This window comes from Aquarana catesbeiana, linkage group LG05 (genome assembly GCF_042186555.1).
Source record: "Aquarana catesbeiana isolate 2022-GZ linkage group LG05, ASM4218655v1, whole genome shotgun sequence".
Classification (NCBI taxonomy): Eukaryota; Metazoa; Chordata; class Amphibia; order Anura; family Ranidae; genus Aquarana; species Aquarana catesbeiana.
Window position 1 is genome coordinate 392,970,954 of NC_133328.1, and position 22,779 is coordinate 392,993,732.

General features: G+C 42.1%; 1 protein-coding gene across 5 annotated transcripts in view; it reads left to right on the forward strand.

The window, feature by feature from the left end:
• The window catches only part of PHACTR1 (phosphatase and actin regulator 1), a 508,271-nt gene that overhangs the window by 285,408 nt on the left and 200,084 nt on the right, over positions 1–22,779 (forward strand). Inside the window, exon 1 of one of the 5 annotated variants that reach the window (XM_073631071.1) lies at positions 21,652–22,152. The exons of 3 other annotated variants lie outside the window; for them this stretch is intronic. In XM_073631071.1, the coding sequence (XP_073487172.1) occupies positions 21,891–22,152 (262 nt within the window). In that variant the 5' untranslated portion in view covers positions 21,652–21,890. Of the gene's footprint in view, positions 1–21,651; positions 22,153–22,779 lie in introns of those variants that run through there. One more of the 5 variants, XM_073631074.1, reaches the window with a different exon arrangement.

The window sequence follows — 22,779 nt, forward strand, 5'->3', positions numbered from 1 at the left end:
GCCAGCCATCAGTGATCATCAGTGCTTCCTATCAGTGCCACCTAGCAGTGCCCTTCAGTGCCACCTATCAGTGCCCTTCAGTGCCACCTATCAGTGCCCTTCAGTGCTGCCTATTAGTGCCAACCATCAGTGTCCATCAGTGTCACCCATCAGTGCCACCTCTCAATGCCCATCAGTGCCACCTTATCAGTGCAGCCTATCAGTGCCCATCAGTGCAGCCTATCAGTGCCATCAGTGCAGCCTCATCAGCACACACCATTGAAGAAGAAAATTTACCCATTTTCAAAATTGTATAACAAGCTATGAAACAGTTTTTTTGGGGTTTTTTTGTGAGAGTGCTAAAAGCTCAAAATTGGTCTGGGCTGGAAGGGGGTTTAAGTGCCCAGTAAGCAAGTGGTTAAAAAGATTAAAATGTAATTCACATATCACTAGCATGAGAAACTGAATCTTCATTGATATCAACCTTCTGTAATCCCTTGCACAGTAGCACAGTAGGCTCTGTTGCATGCACAGGGTGATGATAGTTAACATTTGACAAGAAAGAAGCAGAATGAACAAAATTCATGACTTATCAGTTATTCAATCAGCAGTTAGAGGGGGGACAGCAAGAACATAAAAACATGCATGTAGCCTAAAGAGACCTTATCACTTGACCATTCATTTCAACAATGGTCTTTCCATTAGATTGCATGTACAGTCAAACAAATGTTAGGCATGTTGTTTACTGGTAAAAGCCTCCCTTTTATAGAAGTTCACATTTTCTCAGAATGCTGCTGGAAGCTGCCATCTTAGGTTTTCCATACATGGATCAGTTTCTTTTTTTTTTTCTTAACCAGCGAGTAGGTTGATCGAAAAAACTGAACAGATTACTCCATCCACACAAACGAGGTGGATGGAGGTATCTTCCCTGCTGTGCTATTGTATTCTGACTTCTCACAAACGGGAACAGCCATTAGATGGTTTAAAATTTGGCCAGTCCCTACAGAACTAGCTGAATTTCAATACATCTATACATCCAGCTAAATGTCCTATACATCTATGGCCAGCTTTAGATGTCAGAAGCACCAGCAGATTTAGAGCAGCCCTCTTTGGGGATTTAGGGTTTTCCCCTAAACCCTTTCCCTCCCTGCCCCTCATCGCGGGTGATACATGTTTATGCAGGGAGGTGAAGGGAGAGGTGAGCATGCGGGGCCATAAACAAAGAGCAGTTACACACACAGAAGAGAGGGGCTGTGCTAGAGAATACACTCTCCTGGAGTACTCAAACGTTCTAGCAAGTTCAAAGGCACTTTGCAATTTAATAAAAATTAATTTATGGAAAGAAAAAACACTGAAGGTAAATACATATGATACTTGGTTTTTCTGCGCCTTAACCTGCAATTCTTTAACAGGATCCCCTTAAAGCTGAAGTTTTGTTTTTTATGCAAAAACTCTGAAACTGCAAGTTGAAAATAGTGCATACATGCATAGTTGCTTCGCCTTTTTCCTTTTCTGTAAGGTTGACCATATAGCTTGGGCACTTCAGGCTGCTCAACTCAGGGGTCATATGCTTTTCATACCTCCCTCCTTGTATGTCATTATGCTGTTACATTGGGATAAGGCTGCATTCACACTTTCGCATAGCGAGAACAAGCGTTCTTCCTCTCAAATCTGGTTGAGCAATTTGCATGTGATTTTGTGTGTCACATAGGGCCAGCCCATTCACTTGTATGGGCTGGCCTATGCATGTTTGTCAACCAAAAAGAAGCTCCTGCTCCTTTTTTTTTTTTTTTTTTGGGCTTAAAGCTTCTTGCGAATTCTAATTGCGCACGCTGTGCAGCAATTACCACACAATTTGGAATTGCGGGCAGAACCGTGATGATTTTGCCTGCAATTCCAAAATGCGAAGTGGAGCCTAAGGAGTAAAGACCATCACTGCACCGAACAGTATGTCTCCTCCCAGTCCTGTCCTGCATTCTCACTGATCATTTGTTGACAGCTTCATTTTTTAAATAAAACAAATAGTGCTCTAAACCTCAAAATGAATAATAAACTCCAGTAAATAAGTGAAAAATAGTGATCATATAAAAATGCAAAAAAGTCCACATGCACAAAATATATAAAACTCTTGAATGCTGACGAAAAACGTGAATAAAATCACTCCATGCTCCGTGACAGTCTCTGCAGGAAATATGTGCTGACAGACAATCATCACCACCACCTCAGTGTGCAATGCCTGCTCCCCTCAAAGGAAGACCCCCTTGGGTCTAATGGCACTTTCAGTATTACTCCAAAGAAAAGATCAGCCAGATCAGAAACGGGCTTCAGCTAATGGCTCCAGGATTACCAGGACTTCTCCACATACAGTTTGATTTGTCCAGGTTCAATTTCAGGGAAAAGCAGCAGTCATTCAAAGAGCAGTGGGTGAACACAGCTGGCACTGTGCAGGCTAATAGGGTCCTCAGAGAAGATGAGAGTGGCTACTGCGCATGTGCCTTTGTATGGACACGGCCACCGTTTGGTACAAAGGCACGGTGGCCGGGCCAGTACAAAGGCGTGAGTGACCATTGGTCTCCTTCCTGACTAAGGCCCTTCTTCCCTTCTCAGTTTGGCCGGGCGGCCCGCTCTAGGAAGAGTCCTGATGGTTACAAACTTCTTCCATTTACGGATGATGGAGGCCACTGTGCTCATTGGGACCTTTAATGCTGCAGAAATTTTTCTGTACCCTTCTCCAAATCTGTGCCTTGATACAATCCTGTCCTTGGACTTCATGTCTTTTTTTGTGCTCTGTTATGCACTGTTAAGTGTGGGACCTTATAGACAGGTGTGTGCCTTTCCAAATCATGTCCAATCAACTGAATTTACCACAGGTGGACTCCAATCAAGTTGTAGTAACAGCTCAAGGATGATCAATGGAAACCCTGGATGTACCTGAGCTTAATTTTGAGTGTCATTGCAAAGGCTGTGAATACTTATGTACATGTGATTGTTTTATTTTTTATTTTTAGACTTCAAACAAGCGTCTTTCACATTGTCATTATGGGGTAGCTGTAGAATTTTGAGGAAAATAATGAATTTAATCCATTTTGGAATAAGGCTGTAACATAACAAACTGGAAAAAGTGAAGCGATGTGAATACTTTCCGGATGCACTGTACATCACTCCAATAAGATGGTTGCACCTCCTTCATTGCCTCCTTCTAATGCAGAGGAAAATAATTAGGCAGGATGGCATATAGATAACATAAAATATAGTATAATAAATGTGCTGCGCTTTTAGCACATTCATCCTACTATTATTGTGTGATCTGTTTTCACTAAGTGCGAGCAACTAGTAAATAGTAACTGTTGCGTGGATTTTTGTTTATATTTCACTTGAATATAAAATATAGATAATGCATAAGCTGCCATAATGCATAAGGTAACACAGATTTGCAAGCATACATGCACAGATTTTATCTCACAATTTCAGAGTGTTTGCATATACAGTATATACTGTTTGTGCATATATATATATATATATATATATATATATATATATATACACGGTATATTGTATATACATATACATATACTTTACTTCTGCTTTAATGATTTTTTTATATAAGAGAGGTAAGTATAATGCAATACAAGAATTAGTTCCAAAGAAAGTTTGAAGTACTGTATAACTAAGGGCCCATTCACTGAACTGACAGCTGCCAGAGAGTAAACCACAGCAGTTTACTTGTCTGGTAACTGCCCATTCTGACTGAGGTAAGGGGTGGTGTGCGCAGTTTAGCACACCACACAGCTCCTTTTTTTTTTTTTTTACACTAAACTTTATTTGAAATGTACATTCATTACTGTCACTGTACAGCAGGGACGTGCAGTCAGGGGAGGCAGGTGAGGCAGAGCCTCACCTACCATGAACATTAAAAAAAAAACAAAAAAACAATTGCGCTTCGAGGGTCATAGCTCAGTGACCTGAGATCACAGAGACCCCAAATTTGGTGTGTGTGTGTGTGTGTGTGGAGGGGGGGGGGGGGGGGGTAGCCTAAATCCTACCCCGCCACTTTGGGGCTCTTAGGACCTATGGTTCCAGAGATACAGGGTTCCTTGCGCAGCCTGTCAGAAGCTACATACAGAGCGGCCAGTTTAAATACAAGCTGACATACTCTGTTTGCAGCAGAATGAGAGGATGAGCTCACATGCCTCTCCTCACTTCTTGTCAGAAGCACTGCTCTCAATGGACAGCTTGGAGCCTTGGACCAATGGTAAAGTACCATTAGCCCCAGCTGTCCAATAAAAATTGTGCAGTGGAGGCACGCCTCTCTCTGCAGTGTCATAGAAGAGGCATGTGTCTAAAAGACAAATGCTCCCTTCCAGCCCAGCCCTCTCAACTAGAAGGAAAAAACATGGGTTTATGGGTATAAGATTTACCCACAATCCCATGTTTTTCTCACACAGTTAAGAGGGAGAATGAGAATCCGCTGCTGTTGAAAAAATACTGTTATAATCAAGCTAAATCATATATTAATATACTGTGTGTTATAAGATAATATTTTATTATTTATCTATTTACTGTGAAATTACTGGTTGGAAGTTATAACTTCAAACTTCAGTATTTTGTCCGTTAAGCTACCTGCTTGAGTACAGTTTTTGAAAATATAGTAAATTACCGCAAAAACAATCTATAATAATTATTTGTATATTACTTATGGTAATTAACCCCTTGCCACCCAGGCCAGTTCTGACACTTCTCTCCTACATGTAATAATCATCATTTTTTTGCTAGAAAATTACTCAGAACCCCCAAACATTATATATATTGTTTTAGCAGACAACCTAGGAAATAAAATGGTGGTTGTTGCAACTTTTTATGTTACACAGTATTTGCGCAGCAAATTTTCAAACGTGTTTTTTTTTTTAAACTGTTTCATGAATATATATAAAAAAAAACACTGAAGATAACCAGATTTTTTTGTATAATGTGAAAGTGGATGTTACGCCAAGTAAATAGATACCTAACATGTCATGCTTTAAAATTGTGCACATTCGTGGAATGGCGGCAAACGTCAATACGGCGCTTTAAATTTTTTTACAGATTGCATATTTAGAGTTACAGAGGAGGTCTGGTGCTAGAATTATTGCTCTCGCTCTAACGATTGCGGCGTATGTACACACAGGTTACCAACGCCGCGATTGTTAGAGCGAGAGCAATAATTCTAGCACCAAACCTCCTCTGTAACTCTAAATATGTAATCTGTAAAAAAATGTAAAGCTCCATATTGAAGTTTGGCTCTGATACTAGCCAGTGCCTCACCAGCCATTGACCTCACTGCACGTCCCTGCTGTACAGTGACATGCAATTCTTTACAGTGTGCTGTGATATAATGCCGCATGTCTGCATTTTATTGCAGCTAACTGCTTCCCAGCCTCGGGCTGTGTCGTAGTGTGAATGGGATGCACAGAAAACAATTGTATTTTTGTATGTCCTAGCATTGATCGATGTTTTAAAGTGCAGCAAAAAGCCAGTCACATATAGTGTGAATTGACTCTAAAGACAAAACAGTTTTTTGTAGAACTTGATAGAGTGGTTAGGGGTTAGAACCACTGTCGGGTCTTTATTGCTGAGTTCCATTAGAGAGATTCACTCTCTAACTTTTCTGATTACCAATGTCACTGTGAATGAAAGCGAAAGTAAATCCAAAATTTTGAACTGCCACCAGATGGGCGCAAAGAGCCATACACGGTGAAAACAAATGCAGTGCACCCCTTAGAAGCCGCAAATGTAAAGGGGTCCCCCACCCTGCACAGCCAGGCACACTGCATTTTCACAGCACACTTGAAACTGTGAGAAGAACAGTCCAGTGCTTTGTTTTTATGTTTTATTGAGGGGAATACAATTGGATAGGGACAGGGATATTATGGGATGCCCACTTGACTTTCAGCAAAAGGACTCTTCAGGGACACAACTATATGCAGTTGGTATATATACTTCTCCTCTGCCTCCTGCACAAATCTTGATTGCAGCACTATCATTCCCAGGACCAGCTGGCACACTGTTGAATGATCTGTCAAAAAGGCTCATTTGGGTAGGTAGCAAAAGCCCATTACAAGTCCCTTGTTTGTGTAGCAAGTCCTAGTGCCCAGCTGTCCTCCTGTGGCTACTGATCCCAGCACTACCTCTTCAGGCATTGCCAGCCCACCTGGCTGCAGCTGCCCCTTTCATTAGCCCTCCTGGCTACTCTTCCACAGTCCTCCCAGACTGACTCTGCATCCATCTCAGACTGCTCTCCTCAGTCCTCTCAGGTATGCCTCTCAGTCCTCTGACTGTAACACTCACCAGCCCACCTGGCTATTTTCCTCAATGGAGATTTGCTGTGTACTCCTGGTGTCATTATCCTGCTCACGTGCCTCTGGTCAGGACACCTGTGTGTCGTGAAGATGGTCCCTTCTGCACCTGAACCCAGGCCCGAGGTCACCCCCCCAGACTATGGGGCACCCTCCAGGGCCACCGACAGCCTAACACTCCATCTCCAGCTGTAACCCGAACTCTACTGCCCCCACCTGGGCTGACCCTGAGTATTTGAGGGGGCCTGCCCCTTGCCAACCCATCTGTTGGGGATTGATTAGAGCCCTCAGAACTCCAGACAGCTCCTCCTTACCTCTACTCCCATTCTTCCAGCAAGCTCCAGAAGTAATAGGGGGTCTCAGAGATGCTACCTGTGAGTAATCCAGCCTTCCCTTAGTCACTCATATGACTGCCAGCCAAGCCTGAACAATTTTCCTACACTACAGAGAAATCCTATTCTAGCACACTAGAGGGTGCTACACAAACAGCTCTGCACCCAGGAGAGACCCTGAGTAGGGCCACATGTACAATTTACACTGGTAACCACACATTAGAGTGTTTACTGCTCACAGGCATGGATGTGTGCCCATGGATGCAGGCAGTTTGTATCCAGTGCTGCTCATCCATTCCTGTAAACTAGTAAATGCTTGGATGTGTGGCTACCAGTGTACAGCCGAAGCCTGTCATTAAATTGTACAGGCAAAGTGTAGAGTGCAGAGATATGCTAGTTTTTTGCAGTGTCTCTGTGCCTGTATAAAAAGCCCTAACAAAGAATTTCCCACACATTAAAAAGATATCTTCTCACTATCAAGTCTTCAGGACAAGAAGTGAGGAAAAGTCTCCCTAATGAGACACAGATGATAAAAAATAAAAGTAAAAACTGACAGCAGTTTTAAACCTCTTTAACCAAAACAAGGAAAAAAAGTTTTGGCTTTAGATATACTGTTCATACCTACAGAACTTAATTTACCTTCTTATATTCCTCTTAATAGGTCATTTAATATTTCATTTTCCTATTCATTGAGAATGCATACGTTTTATGCTGCCATGTTCCAAGTAGTTGCTTGCTACAGTCATACATTGTTTTCTTTTAACATTCCTGTAACTAATCTGCACATTGTTGAAATGCCATAGCTGGACTTCCTCTGCCCAATACTCCTGGTGACAGCTTTTCAGTTGTTCATAGTGGCTGCTAGACAGGGGCGAGATGAGCTGCACATGTTCAGCACATGTCATCTGTACGTCGTTTTTCCACGTGGAGAAAATTGCACTGACCTGGAACATTAAAATGTGTCATGTAGGCACAACGGAATTTAGATTACAAGCATGGTGATGCTTATTTTAGGAAAGTGTGGAGAATATCAATTAAAAGAGAATGGTTGCTCGTATTTAATACATATATTTTGATTCCCTATCGACTATAAGAACATAATGCCCTATGATAGCAAACAGGAGGAGTTCATCTAGTTCTTCCCTGCCACTGTATTTGTTTAAGGCTACATTTACATGGGCAGCCATGATGGCATAGTTTGCTGTTTTCAAAGGCGGTTCAAAGCCGTCTCTGGATTAGGGTTGCCACCTCATCCCTTTAAAACCGAACACATATAATTACACAGGTTCTGTGGCTAATTAGGTTGGTGATTAAACTCACTTGGTGCCTTATCTGCATTAAAGAGGATGTAAACCCTGATAGGTTTTACTTCCTCTTTATTTCCCTGCAAAGGTAAAGCATAATGGGTTACTATGCACCGCATAGTAGACCATTATGTGTCACTTACCTGAAAACGAAGCCTGCGATGTCACTGCTGTCCCTACTCTGTGACTGGCCAGAGTCACGTGACGTCACTCCCACCAGTCACGGCATGACCCCCTTTAGATACGGCACAATCTGCCCTTTCTAAAGTGCACATGCGCCGTAGACATCGGAGCGCGGCTTTATTGTAAATATATCCTAAACCAAGGAGGTTTAGGAGATATTTCCAGCACCTACAGGTAAGCCTTAATATAGACTTACCTGTAGGTAAAAGTGGTTGTACAGGGTGTGCAGCCACTTTAAATTTGCCTCAGAACCTGTGTAATTCATATGTGTTCGAGTTTAAAGGGATGCGGTGGCAACCCTATCCTTTTAAACCCGAACACATATGAATTACACAGGTTCTGAGGCTAATTTAATTCAGATAAGGCACCAAGTCAGTTTAATTACTTTAATCAGCCACAGAACCTGTGTAATTAATACGTGTTCGGTTTTAGGTGGCTACCCTACTCTGGATGCAGCTGTACTCTATCCTATGGTCACATACAAACTGGCGAATTAGCTGCGGTCAGTTTGTGCGTGGCCAGAAATTCCACAGACATGACAAAAAAATACCAGCTTTGTGGTGTAAATAGTGACACATTTTCAGTGCTCTGCATTAACAATGTTAAAAGACGAGCACCAAAACAATAAAGCACTTGCGCCATTGTTCTAATTTGAAAAAAGGTTTTAAAATATACAGCATTACCATAATGATGTCAATACTGTAGTGAGATAGGATGGACAGCGACGATTAGCACTGCAGCAAGGAGAGGAGAGGGGTATGTGTATGGATGGCCAGAGAAACATTATACATGTTAAAGTGCATGTAAACCAGATTCATGAAATTTGAGCTGGGCACATATATCTGCAGTGTTTTATTATCTCTCTTCAAAGCCCTAAGTCCAGTGGCTTTCTCCTGCTCAGGTCTTCTGATATCAGCATGATAACTTCTGTCAAATTCTCCGACAACTGTGATAAAAACCAGCCTGAATTTTGTGTCAGGGTGGGTGCTATAAATATATTATCAGAGAGCTTGTCTATTCACAGCACAGCTCTGCAAGTCTCTGCCTATGTGGAGGGAGGTGTGTGTCTTTTCTCCAATCTCCAAGGTGAATCAGGAAGAGAAAATTCTAACAGGACGTGCACTTTCTAAACAGTATATAAAGCTGAATACAGCAGATATACAGTCAGGTCCATAAATATTGGGACATCGACACAATCTGAAATTGAAATGAAATGAACAAGATGTGCTTTAACTGCAGACTTTCAGCTTTAATTTGAGGGTATTTACATCCAAATCAGGTGAACGGTGTAGGAATTACAACAGTTTGTATATGTGCCTCCCACTTTTAAAGGGACCAAAAGTAATGGGATAATTGGCTGCTCAGCTGTTCCATGGCCAGGTGTGTGTTATTCCATCATTATCCCATTTACAAGGAGCAGATAAAAGGTCCAGAGTTCATTTCAAGTGTGCTATTTGCATTTGGAATCTGTTGCTGTCAACTCTCAATATGAGATCCAAAGAGCTGTCACTATCAGTGAAGCAAGCCATCATTAGGCTGAAAAAACAAAACAAACCCATCAGAGAGATAGCAAAAACATTAGGTGTGGCCAAATCAACTATTTGGAACATCCTTAAAAAGAAAGAACGCACCGGTGAGCTCAGCAACACCAAAAGACCCAGAAGACCACGGAAAACAACTGCGGTGGATGACCGAAGAATTCTTTCCCTGGTGAAGAAAACACCCAGCACAACAGTTGGCCAGATCAAAAACACTCTCCAGGAGGTAGATGTATGTGTGTCAAAGTTAACAATCAAGAGAAGACTTCACCAGAGTGAATACAGAGGGTTCACCACAAGATGTAAACCATTGGTGAGCCTCAAAAACAGAAAGGCCGGATTAGAGTTTGCCAAACAACATATAAAAAAGCCTTCACAGTTCTGGAACAACATCCTATGGACAGATGAGACCAAGATCAACTTGTACCAGAGTGATGGAAAGAGAAGAGTATGGAGAAGGAAAGGAACTGCTCATGATCCAAAGCATACCACCTCATCAGTGAAGCATGGTGGTGGTAGTGTCATGGCGTGGGCATGTATGGCTGCCAATGGAACTGGTTCTCTTGTATTTATTGATGATGTGACTGCTGACAAAAGCAGCAGGATGAATTCTGAAGTGTTTCGGGCAATATTTTCCGCTCATATTCAGCAAAATGCTTCAGAACTCATTGGACGGCGCTTCACAGTGCAGATGGACAATGACCCGAAGCATACTGCGAAATCAACCAAAGAGTTTTTTAAGGGAAAGAAGTGGAATGTTATGTAATGGCCAAGTCAATCACCTGACCTGAATCCGATTGAGCATGCATTTCACTTGCTGAAGACAAAACTGAAGGGAAAATGCCCCAAGAACAAGCAGGAACTGAAGACAGTTGCAGTAGAGACCTGGCAGAGCATCACCAGGGATGAAATCCAGCGTCTGGTGATGTCTATGCTTTCCAGACTTCAGGCTGTAATTGACTGCAAATGATTTGCAACCAAGTATTACAAAAGTGAAAGTTTGATGGATGATTGTTAATCTGTCCCACTACTTTTGGTCCCTTAAAAAGTGGGAGGCACATATACAAACTGTTGTAATTCCTACACCGTTCACCTGATTTGGATGTAAATACCCTCAAATTAAAGCTGAAGGTCTGCAGTTAAAGCACATCTTGTTTGTTTCATTTCAAATCCATTGTGGTGGTATATAGAGCCAAAAAGATTAGAATTGTGTCGATGTCCCAATAATTATGGACCTGACTGTACATGTAAGACTTATGTAAGAGGATTTGTTTCATGTCTGTGTATCATCTGAGGCTGTTCACTTCACTGGGTGTATGTGAGGGTTTACATTCACTTTAACATACATCACTGCTGAAATGTGAGCCTTGCCTTAAAGTATGAGTGCACTTATCCATTTTTCCCATTTTTCTAAACAAAACTAGCCCACCCTCCCCAGATGCCTACTTACCTAAATTATCCTGCACTGAGAATCTTCAGTGTGCTCACTCCACCTGCAAAAAAGCTCCCCATAAATTCTATTCTATTGGGTGGTGTCCTTAGGCTAGAAATGGTCAGGAGATGGTCAGGTGCAGCCAGAGCACCAAGGACTTTCAGCGCAGGCTATAAACAAAATATTAGACCATAACTGTCACATTGAGGTAAATAGGCATCAGGGAGAAAAGAGAGTAGGCTAGTTTCTGTCTAAAGAAAGGGTAGGTACATTTTGGTTTAAGGTAATAGTATTTTAAGTTGGTCGTATGTTATTTTATCATTATATCAGCGTGTCATCTAGTTCTGGGAGGGCATCCATAGATATCCTTCCAGAACCAAGCCCCTGTGCGCCCACTGGGGCATGCTGCTGGAGTGCTCTGTGTTCAGGGTAAAGGGCCAATCACATCAGCCCTTTACCATGTAATCACCAAGGACTTTCAGCGCAGGCTATAAACAAAAAATGAGACCATAACTGTCACATTGAGGTAAATAGGCATCAGGGAGAGGAGAGAGTAGGCTAGTTTACGTCAGAAAAAAGGGTAGGTACATTTTGTTTTAAAGTATTAGTATTTTAAGTTGCTGGTATGTTATTTTATCATTATATCAGCGTGTCGTCTAGTTCTGGGAGGTCATCTATAGATATCCTTCCAGAACCACGCCCACATGCGCCCGCTGGTGAAACTTTGTCTCTCAGGACCAACAACGTCCCAGCCACCTCTGTCTACACACCTGCTCTAAGGCTTCTCTGTGGCTGCGCCATGGTGGTTATCCCGTGCGGACCTTTGTGAGGGCTGTTCAGAGCCCAGGTGGGGTTCATCGTTTCTTCGATGGACAAACAGCTGCAACTTTACTTTCCTATGCAAACCTTGTTTTAAAATATTTCTCTACAATCCAATGTCGAATGTATTCATACCTTCTCCTATAACGCCTCTGAGGAAGGGATATTTTTCCTGAAACAAGTCAGGCTAATGGAGGAAATTTACGTTCATTGGAATTTGTAACAATGTATCATGTGAAAGCATTTCCTTGTTGTTTCATATAAAATGTATTGTACAAACTGCTGCCATATTTGTCATTACACATACGTTTTAACCAGTTTTCTAAATAAATGATATTTTATGATATATGTATTTCTTGTTGTTTGCCCATAAAAACCCAGTGTACTGGGGGGTACTTGTGTCCCTTCTTAGGGTCCTTATACAATGCTCCCGCTGGTGCATCCAGCCGGAGCGCTCTGTGTTCGGGGTAAAGGGCCAATCACATCGGCCCCTTACCATGTGATCATCTGTGTGCAATCACAGCTGATCACATGTAAACACACTTGCTGGTTATCGGCATACCCTTCCTCACAAGCTGTCAAAGTGTGCGGAGGTCAGAGCTGGTAACCGGCAATTGTGACAGCGGAATTTTACATTGATAATCAGGGCACTGGTCATCAGTGTCCTGATTATCAGTGCAGCCCCAACAGTGCCAATCAATGTCAATCAGTGCTGCCGATCAGTGCCCATCAGTTATTAGTTAGTTATTATTTCAGATTTTCGGGTTTTCGAATTTTCGGATTTTCATTCTTTTGAATTTTCAGAATTTCATTCTTATTTTCGGATTTTCAAATTTCCAAATTTTTTACTGTTCAAATTTACGCAATTTTGAATTTCTGAAATTTTGAATTTCCGAAACTTCAAATTTCTGAAATTTCGAATTTCCGAATTTGAATTTTCGAAATTTCGAATTTCCCAAATTCTGAATTTCCGAAATTTCGAATTTTCGAAATTCTGAATTTACGAAATTCTGAATTTCTGAAATTTCTAATTTTTGGAAATTCAAAATTTGGAAATTCGAAATTCGGAAATTCAGACCTGGCAGGTGTTGTTGAATCCTAGACACTAATATTTTGGTGAACAGTTTGAGATCAATATTCAGAAGAGATATCAGTCTGTAACTGCCACAAGAAGTAGGGTCCTTACCCTCCTTGGGAATTACTGATATGTGTGCCTGTAAGGTGTCTCTAGTAAAGGACGCTCTTGACCCCAGCGCATTAAACATGCTGACCATATACTGTCCAATGGAGGGTACCAGTGTTTTATAGTACTGTATAGTCAGACCGTCGGGTCCTGGAGCTTTACCCACGTTGGCCACCCCTACTGTTTTTTGAAGTTCTTCTGTCGTGATGGGGTCTTCCAATGCCTCCACCACGGAAGTGGGTAATTGGGGCATCGCAGGAGAAGTCACATAATCCTCAATTTGCTCTTGGGAAGTGTTCTGCAAGTTATACAGGGAGGCATAGAATGACTTAAATTCCTGCGCAATTGATTTGGACAACGTGAACTTGTGTCTGATAGGGGATATAATGTTAGGAATGTAAGTCGCTATTTTTTGTTCCCAAAGAGATTTAGCCAGCATTTTACCACATTTATTTCCGGATTCATATGAGATTTTCTGGCAAACTTGTAAGGCCACCTTCACCTTAAAGTGTAATAAATCGTTAATTTGTTTGTGTACAGTCATGAGTTTGCTCTCTAATGATGATGATGGGACATGTTTGTTGCGAGATTCTAGAACGTGTAAGTCCCTCAAAAGAGAAGTCAGCTGCAATGAGTGTTGTTTCTTTATTCAGGAGCCATGTTTGATAAGCACCCTGCGAATCACTGCCTTATGAGCTTCCCAGAAACTGCAAGGATCACTTTCAGGAGTGGCGTTGGTTTGAAAATAAAAACCCATTCCTTCAATGACCTCCATCAGGACTTCCTTGTCCTGAAGTAGGCTTTTGTTCAGTTTCCACATCCTAGTTTTGGATGAGAGAGCATCCATAAGTGCATAAGACAAAATCACAGGGGCGTGATCCGACCAGGTAATGGATCCAATAGAGGAATCCAAGACTGCGTGTGGTATCATGAAATAATCTATGCGTGAGTATACTCTGTGGGACGAAGAGTAGAACGTATAGCCCTTTTCACCAGAGTGTAGCAGACACCAAACATCCACTAGTTGAGCTTTATGGAAGGATTGCGCAATACGCTTGCAGGAAAAAGGGGGGGGGGGGCGGAGGAAAACCTAGAAGAGGACTCAGCAAACTCGAGAAGCCTTTCCAGGGTACGAGTAATGAAAACATCTTGTTGGCTATTAGGGACATAGAAAGTAGCCCTATCGTACCAATCGTGCCTTTGAGAAACAAGAAGCGTCCGCGAGAATCAATAAGAGTATGCAAGCATGCCCATGGTACTTTTCCCGATATAACAATGGATACACTTTTTGATTTGGCAACCGGATTGGTAGAGTGATATGTCACAGGGAAGAACCTATTTCTAATTATGGGGAGTTTGTCATCCCGAAAGTGGGTTTCCATAAGAAATGCAATATCTGCATGCAAATGTTTCAAATCATGTAACTGTATTTGTCGCTTTTCGGGGATGGTAAGTCCCTTAGCATTAAATGATAGCACTCTGATAGTATCCATCTGTGTGTATAGGGGGGAGGGAAGGGGATTAGGGTAGGGAAAGACAAAGAAGGAGGACCACGTTAGTGGGGGAGATAAAGATCAGACACAAGAGGTAACGTAAAGAGAGAAAACAGAAGAAAGGGAGAAGGAGAAAAAAGTGTAAAGTAGAGGAAGGAGGCAGAGAAAGAAACAGAGGTTGTGGTCAGTAGAGCACAGGTGTCCAGGTGTCTAATGTAATGGCAAACTATTGCCAATACGCTCCCCAACACGAAGCTGGTTATCGAGAGTGGGTCTATGTGGGGACAAGGTTAGAGAGAGCAATGAGAGAGGCTCCTGACTCTCCCTAACCCCCCCCCCTGCTTTGTGCAATGTGAACAAGGAAAAAATAAAAAGCATATATCATAACTTAACAAATGACAATTAGGCATATAACATTAATATTCATATTCATATTCAGCCCAAAAGGTTCAGCCCTTCAATGGTAAGACATGTCAACATTTTAATCGATAGTTATTATGACATCAGTTTTATTTAGAAATTGTGGATTGTGGAGTAGACTGAGGGACACTAATTAAAACAGAAGGAGAATAAGAGAAACGGTGTCACAGGATGGAGAGGAGCATTCTGACTTAGAGGGTACGAGGAGGGATATGAATCCCCACCTCCCAATATCTCTGGGGATAAGCAGTGTAATTCCCCACCTTGATGGTAAATTTTGTTTCTCCCAATGGGAGGGTCGGGCACAGCCGTGTCCGAGTCCCACCCATAACCTAAAGGCATGGCCAGGGAAAGATCACCCACATCCATCTCCCAGCTAGGTGATCATGTAGGTGTAGTGCCCTGCTCCTGTTGATCAGGCGCTTATATGTCAATTTAGTGGGTTATCTGGTTAATATATGATACAGATTTAATCTATGGCTAAATTAGCCTCTGTTCCAGCATTGGCTGTGTTGTGTGCAGTTTCACACTGTTGCCTGTAGGTGTAGTTGTCACCACAGGCCGATGTTGAAAAGCAACAGGCTGAAGTGTATTGAGTGCTCTTCTTTCTCAGAAGCAACTCGGCAGAGATGGCCCACTGCTATGCATTCTGGGAGAGGGTACTTAAGGGGCAGACGCCATTTTTGGTTCTCTTTCACCTGTTGGCCCTCCTGGCCTAAAGGTATGTGACGGCTTCTTTTCAGTCTCAGAGCCATGCTGGCCCCAGGCTGCGTTACTATAAGTAGGCCCAGAGGTCGTGTGGGGCCCGCTGGTTTAGAGTTGGTCCTGTGCTGTCTGTCCTGCGGGAAGAAGCCAAGCAATTGAGAAGATCCAGGGGAGGACCCATCTTGGAGAGGACCGTGTGGAAGGCAGGTCCCAAGAGGGGCCTGGTAACTCGATTGGAGGATGCATCCTAACCTAACTTATCGCACGGTACTGCCGGGTCGGCTTAAAGGTTCTGGTACTGTGTCGCTGTTCATCTAAATCCATTACGTCATGTGGCATAGGACTGTTCATCTAATATTACATCCCGTGGCAGAGGATCATACAACAAATTTTGTTCCTTTAAAGTCTGTGGCAGAGACTTTTTGTTCGTGCGCCATTGCAGCTGCTAGGTCAGTGAGAGAGACCTATCCGGGTGGGCAAAAGATCTTTGGACTGAAGGTTTAATCGTCTCTAAGATCTTCAATCCCTCAATGATCTAAAAAGGTATTTGAATTTTCCTGCAACTCCCTTTCTACCTCTTCACAGCTACTTCTTTCAAGTTCTTTCAATAAAGCAATGGAAAATTACTAAAGTGACTGGTGCATACATTGTTGGATACAAAGCTCAACATGGACTTTAGGTTCCTGATGTGGTGAAATTACAGGTAAAGTGGTGACGGCAACAACCCAAATTATTTCAGCAGCTCCTTCAGGGGTCAGTGCTACAAATGCGGTCCTCCAAGGGAAACCATGGGCATGGTAGGGGGAAATGTTACAGGAAAGCCCCCTCCCAAATGCCTGCTATCGCTCTGGAGAGCGATATGGGAGTAAACGAGATCTATTCAAAAGAAGTGGCAGTGTCTCCATGAGAGCCATGTGGAGCTCCGCAAGAGGAAAACAGAAAGGTATCCCCACGCGGCGATCCCTTTAACTCATCAAACAGATATGGGGTAGAAAGGAGCCCCCACCACCAGAGGACGCTCCGGTACCCCAGCACCCATCCAACCTCTCAATATCTCATTCCTCAACTATATTTGTGTACCCTGTGCTTAGTACATGGCATAACCTATAGAACAAATAACATGCGTGTACTTGTCCTGGGAACATATATGCTGCAAAAAAGACATTTATACCAGGGCATGGGTAAATACTTAGCATAGGTAGGTCATGTAAACATTAAGGCACAAATCCTTTAAAAACAACAATTGGGGGGATCCAGTAGTTTGTGGAAGATGGCAGTGAATGTATCTGCTAGATTCTCCGCACCTGTGGCCTCTGGAAGACCCTTGAGCCGCAGGTTGTTCTGCCTGCTACGGTCTTCTAGGTCATCCAGGTGTAATTGGAGAGCCACAGCCGTGTCCATCTGTGTGTCCTGGGAGCTTTCCAGAGCTGCCACTCTATGTTCAAGCACCGAGAGTGAGGTCTCTCCATTATTCACCCTGTCAGAGAGAGCCTGTACATCCATCCTGACCACCTGAATGTCTTTACGGTGTGCATCCTCTATCCGGAGAATGAGGGCCTTGATCTCCATCTTGGTAGGGAGGGCTTGAAAGAGCGCTCGTATGTCAGTGTCCAGGCGTTGCAGACCCGATGGGCATGTAGGGTCAGGGGTGCCCAAAAAAGAGTCTGCTAACATCTCTCGATTCCATCGGAGGCTATGGATGAGCTCAGAGAAGCAGACCGTGCCTGTGAGACCAGGGCCCTTTGAGACGTGCCACCTGTATCCACCATCTTTCTGCCCGAGGATTTCCTCAGTGAAGGTGAGAAAAACCTATGTATTTCCCCAGTAAAGTTTTTGGAACGAGTCACCCGTGAAGTGGAGCATATCTTGTTCCTTTTAGCCGGGAGCATGCCTATGAAAACAAGCTTTTTATCCGGGCTAGGCAGGGGGAGACCAGGAGCGCATGCAATTGTTTTATCACTGGGCTTGGCTTTTAATTCTTTATTTATTTGTTTTTACGTCATACAGGGATAATTGGGGCCTGTAGGCTCCCACAAACAACAAGCAGCATGAACAAGGAGCATGGTACACATACAGAAATAAAGTCAACTTTAAAAGCACTGCAAAGAGACCAGCATACTGAGTAAAGTGTAATACGAGAACAAAGAAAATATATAAAGTCTATCAAAACAGTAGACATGCAGCTCTCTTCACCCAAGGACCCCTGAGGAGCTTATATCCCAAATATAGCTAGAGAATAGAAAGGGGGAAAAAAGGGGAAGGAGGGGGTTAGTGGAAAAAAGTGTGTGTGCTGCCCGAGTAGAGCTGTTTCAAGAAAGTCCGTGGGGGTCAAAGGCATAACCACAAAAGTAGCCTAGAATATGCCGTTATTCAGATGAGAAAGTAAATTCCGTCCAAACCGACCAAGTTTTACAAATCTGTTCCTCTCTATGGTGTGCCGCAGCCATGAGATCTTCCATTAGTTGAACTTCACTGATCTTGGCAAACCAACTCTTAATGGAAGGGGGTGTGGTTTGTTTCCAGAAGAGTAGGATACATGCCTTTACAGCGTTCAGCAAATGAAGTAATAGGAAGCGTTTGTAATATTTCAAGGACATGGGAGTATAATGCAAAAGAAAAGCGGCTGCATCCTCCTGCATCTGGACATCAGTTAACCTCTGAATCTAGTGTTTGATTTGTGATCAGAAATCTTTAAGCCCCTCACATGACCAGAAAGCGTAGAGCATGGAGCCCGTCTTCCTTTGACATCTCCAACATAACGAGGCACTCTGGGGGAACGATTGATATAAGGTTTTGGGGACTCAGCTCTGAGCACTTACATGTATAAATATGTCAAGCTCGGCTGCTCTGACCAGGGAAGAAGCTGGTCGAGCAGAGTGCAGAAGTGACAGGTCTAACGGAACCCTGATATCTCCTTAAAGAAAACCTGTCACCTGAAGGATACTTTCACATAGTAGGCTTATTGGCTCCCTTGTGATAGGGAAAAGTTAAGCTAAAAAAAAAAAGCCCCCGCACCCACATACATACGAATGAATGTGAAAACAATGTTTGTGTCACACATACTAGATATAGTTGAGAACGCCAGACCCATGATTCATAGTTAATTCTATGAGCGATCAACTAATTGATGAGCTGTAAAGGATTTGAAAGTTATCACCTATTGACAATTCTGCATAGTTTTTTGATAATCCGCAGGCAAATGCAATTTTAAAGCGTGACATATTTGGTATCTATTCACTCAGCACAACCTTATCTTTCATTGTTTATAAAAAATGCATTTTTTACTGAAAATATAGACTTGATTAAAAATAGTACTAATATTGCGTGGCATAAAACATTCCAACTACCAGCATTTTATTTTACAGGGTCTCTGCTTAAAGAAAACATATGTTTTGGGGTTTAAAGTGAAGTTTCATGTACAAAATTAGGTTAAATTAGGTTTTCTATTAATTTTTAGCTCTAGACTCCACTGTTGCTTCCCGTCATTACCAGCCACTTTGTAATGATTGCAAAAAGAGGTAGTGTGTCACACATATTCCCAGCACCCGGCATGGTTACTGATAGGGTGAAAGATCAGTCACAGTGCTACAGTAAGCATCTAGTGACTGGCATTCTGTTGGTGTTGGCAGCAAATCACTCACTGTGGAAGAACAAGATAGAATTCCTCTGCTTAAACCCATCTCCTAGAAGAAGTGAACCGTCAAATGTACATTTCTGGAACCAGTTATAGGTTACACAATACTATTTTTCTAAACTGTCAGATCTCAACAACATGAATGTCTGCTTTAAACGATAGTGCATTTTATGATTTTTGAGTGTGGATTATATATATATATATATATATATATATATATATATATATATATATATATATATATATGGACAGCCATGTTTAATCATTTCACATGTAGGTATTGCTTTCATCTTTTTAGTGATCCATCCCTGAATACAAGTCTATGAATAGGCCAACTCGCTGAGAGTCCAAGGCTGGTATCTTTTTCTAAAGGAGTTGGAAATCCTCACACATTAAATCGTGTATTTACTTTGATTACGCAATCATGTGAAAAGCAAATTACTGTTCAATTTGCCTACCTAATCATGTGCAGATAAAATGTGTAAATGGGAATTCGATTTTCAGATTAAAGTGAATATTCAAACAATTTATTGAATGAAGATTCTCAACTCTTTAAGTATATCTGCCTTGTTAAGTCAACAAAAAGTAGGTTGATACTTGGAGCAGACTTCCAGTAGAGGCAATGAGTCAGGTAATGAGTCAGTTAACAGTGAATTGAAACATGTATAGGACAGACATAGATTGATACTTAGACAAAACAGATAAAAAAAATAAAAATAAAAAATGGGAAACACTCCATTTACCACTTGGTCTTATACTGCCATCGCCTTTCTATGTTTCTATGTTTCTTAGTAGCAGGAAAAACATAATGGCCAGTTTTGTTGTTACTTTTTCAATATACAAATGGTTGTACAAACAGTTGTGATATATATATATATATATATATATATATATATATATGTACTGTGTATATAAACATTTTTTTCTTTAATATATATTATTGGATGGCAATGTTTTCCCAGTGCAATTTAGGTCAGCTTGGAAGTCAGGACAGCTAACCACTTGCCTTGAGGCTAGATTTGTTCCGACTACAACTTCAGGATGTGCTGTCTACAAGGCTGATTTACTAAAGAAGTAAAAAATGTTCACAGAAAAAAAAAAAAGGATGAAGCGATTCACTTTAATTATCCAATCATATGCAGATGAAATAAATTGCCACACTTATCTAAATGTAGTTGGAAAGGGCATTGCTAAACCTTGGCATTTGCCCCAAGTCTTCTACACAGCACTTTTTGCTGTCATTCCAGGTTTGATCTTATAGACAAACATATTTATTTGATTAAATTTGATTTAGAATTTTGAAAAAAAAAATGTTGTTCCTCTGCATAGCTGAAACTGCTACTTCCGCACACAAGTAAATGAAACAATGAGGAGTGATTTCTAAAGGAGTTGAGAATGTTCACAAAAAAACTGAGGATTCTCTTCAATTATCCAATCATGTACATATGAAATAAACAAGAATTTGCTTTTCACATGATTGGACAATTAAAGAGAATCCTAATTTTTTTGTGAACGTTCTCATCTCCTTTAGTAAACAAGCCTCATCGTCTCATTTACTTGTGTATGAATAGCAGTTTCAGCTATGCATATGTACAAAAAAAAGTTAAATGAATTCAAAATCAAATTTATTCATAGAAATATGTTTGTCTACAAGATCATACCTGGAATGACAGCAAAAATTGCTGAGTTGAACACTGGGGGAACACGCCAAGGTTTAGCAATGCCCTTTCCGACTACATTTAGATATCTGTGACAATTATTATTATTATTATTATTATAATACAGGATTTATATAGTGCCAACAGTTTATGCATCGCTTTACAACATAAGGGCAGACATTACAATTACAATACAATTTAATACAGTAGGAATCAGTGAACCCTGCTCGTTAGAGCTTACAATCTAAGAGGCACGCTATTCTATTTAGTTTTCATACAACGCTTGAGGTGATTGCTTGGACCTTGAAGAAGGGGACATACCTCGAAAGCTTGTCCTGAAAAATTGTATGTTAGTGCAATTGAAAAAAGAATCACGGACAGTACTCAAATGCTTCTTTTCATACAAAAAAATGTGGGTTTTGATGATAATCATCGTTCGCAGCTAAATCTGGTGGACAAATGTATTTTTGTTTCATCTGCATTCTTAGAATTAACACTTCACAAAAAAAGGGGGGTGTGAGAGCCCCCCGAAGAAAGCCAGCCAGCTTCCTATTGTGTGGTGTAAAGCTGTACAGTTGAGCAGAATGTGAAGAGAAGTAAGGTCAGCTGGTGAATGGTGGGGGGAGACAGGACAAGATGATAGTGGGAGGGGGGTTGGGTGGCTATGATTTATGTGAGAATGAGATGCTGGTATGACAGGTACAGTCAGAGGAATGTTATTCTAGAGGAGCTTTATCCACCCTGGATGTGCCTGGATTGGTGCAAGCACTTTCCAGAGGTCATGCAAGTCTTGGGGCTGCTCTCCTCCCCCTCTAGTCCTGCTTGAGAATGTGTGTGTGTGTGTGTGTGTGAGATGACTGCTAAGAGCAGAGGGACGGATGGCGGATCTCACACACTACAACTACAACAGCAGGCAGCCTGGGATGTTCTCTTTGCCTTCCTTTGGCTGCAGGGAGAGCTCTGTACTGCCTGGCACTGGAAGAGGCGACAAACAGAAGAAGAAATCCTTCTATTTAGTCAGGATGAAGCCTCTGAAAGAGCCCACCAACAACAACGTGTCCTTTGTCATCCACTGTCACATAGGGAAGGAGATCAAGCACATTTGCAGCAACTGCAGTCGCGGAGAAGAAGCTCGAGAGGGTGAGTAAAAAGGATGTGAGTTGGCTGTGTGTGTGCAGTTTGTCTGCATTGTCTTCCTTATGACGGTCTTCTTCTCCGGATCCCGATGCTTAGGGCAGCCTGATAGACGTAGCATCAGGGCTGACGCCACCGCTGCTCCCTTTGCAGTAGAGCAGGGGTAGGCAACCTTCGGCACTCCAGCTGTTGTGGAACTACAAGTCCCATGAAGCATTGCAAGACTCTGATGGCCACAGGCATGACTCCCAGAGGCAGAGGCATGATGGGATTTCTAGTTTCACCACCGTAGACCAAAGCTGTCTACGTGTATGTAACATTATAAGGTACATTGTGTGCAGGTGGGTCACACATGCCCTCAACTCTTTATATATGATTCCAAGAGGGCAACTGGGTTAGCCAGTGCCTATATAAAGGGCCTCATGCAATATGATGGACTAGCTGTCACCTGAAGACCCTGTGTCAAAGCTGGTGCTTACCCTGGTGGCCAAACAGAGTACATCAGATAAAGCCTTCACTTCCATAACATGGCACAATGGAGTTTGTAGCTGCTCCGTGTGCCGCGCTGCCACCCACAATCATGGTAGTTGTCATTTGTGTGGAGGGCTAATGGATTGCCATTGTTATTGCTAG